At 60.6% G+C, this 1,324-nt stretch overlaps 1 protein-coding gene across 1 annotated transcript in view; it reads left to right on the top strand.

Moving 5' to 3' along the window:
- Positions 1–1,324, top strand: part of TRIOBP (TRIO and F-actin binding protein) — a 48,135-nt gene that overhangs the window by 12,133 nt on the left and 34,678 nt on the right. The window contains exon 9 of the mRNA XM_012735126.1: positions 696–1,323. Within this exon, the coding sequence (XP_012590580.1) occupies positions 696–1,323 (628 nt within the window). The remainder of the gene's footprint in view (positions 1–695; position 1,324) is intronic.

Here is a 1,324-nt window from a genome sequence, read left to right as displayed (position 1 = left end):
GCAGAGCACACCTCTGTGGCCGGCTGTACAGCACCCCAGTGGCCTCTAAGAGCCTGAGGGGATCTGTAGACCAGCCCCATGTGCCCTCCTGGGCCCCAGAAGCGAAGTTAGATCCTGGGGGGTCCAGGCTGGAAGGGGCGTCTGAGGCGGGCGGGTGGGAGTGGGAGCCACGGGGAGCAGTGGCCACCTCCGCCGGCAGTCACGCCCAAGTGCAGGAGGCCTCTCGGTGAGTGCGCCACCTCGGGGAGCACATGGTGTTGGAGCACCTGCAGGGTGAGCCCTGCCCAGCAGGGAACCTCCCCCGTCAGCGACAGGAAGGAACAGTGGAAAGCAGCCGCTAGCTTGGCGGATCATGCCCCTCCTTGGTCACACGGGCTGTCAGCACTGCTCTCCACCGGTCTGCTCTTCTCTCACTGATCCGTGGACCTTGGACTACACACCTGCCAGCTCGGGAGTCCACCCCATCGACCAGTCAGTCTGGTTTCGGGGTCAAGTTCCTGACTCAGCTGAGTGAGGCATCTACACCCCAACAGACGACAATGATCACGGGGGTGGAATTACTTGTGAGGATGGTGGGTCCCCTAAGAAGAGGCTATGGGATCTTCCCCCGTTGTTTGTCCCAGGGGACAAAGAAAGGTAGGGCGTGAGATCCGCCCAGGCCTCCCCACCCCTGACACTTCCGCTCTTCTCTCCAGATAGCAGCTGTGGGAGCCGAAGTCCAGGACAGCACTGGGCGAAGCTCCGAGGAGAAAGCGGGTGCTTCTTGGAGCGGCACCGGTCAGCACTGAGCCAGGCTTCCTCAGCAGCTCCACAAAGTGGACCTCAAAGTGCCACCCCCCAGACTCCCTCTCTCCACCACTCTGCTCAGAGGGACACCACTCAGGCCACCTTTGCACAACTCGCTACACGCCGGGTCACCTCTCCCACCCGAAACACCCAACGGGACAAGCCCAGGACTTTGTCCACCCAGCAGGACACTCCCAAGGCCTCTTCCACATGGCAGGACACCCCCAGAGCACCTTCTCCCTCAAGACTCACCCAAAGAGACAGTCCCCGAACTTTGTCCACCCAAAAAAACAGTCCTCAACTTTCTTCTCCCCCTAGAGCCATCCAACAAGACAACTCCAGAACCTCTTCCACCCAGCAGGACAACTCTCAGACTTCTTTTCCTACACGTACTCACCAATGTGACAAGCCCAGAACATCCTGTGGCCAACGGGACGACCCCAGAGCCCCCTCTCCCAACAGAACCGCCCAGCGGGAAAATTCCAGAATATTCTGTGGCCAACGGGACGACCCCAGAGCCCCCTCTCCCAACAGAACC

This window comes from Condylura cristata, unplaced genomic scaffold (assembly GCF_000260355.1).
Source record: "Condylura cristata isolate star-nosed mole 26May11 unplaced genomic scaffold, ConCri1.0 scaffold00004, whole genome shotgun sequence".
In the NCBI taxonomy this organism is placed as follows: Eukaryota; Metazoa; Chordata; class Mammalia; order Eulipotyphla; family Talpidae; genus Condylura; species Condylura cristata.
Note: the sequence above shows the minus strand (reverse complement) of the source record. Positions and strands in the feature narration are given on the sequence as shown.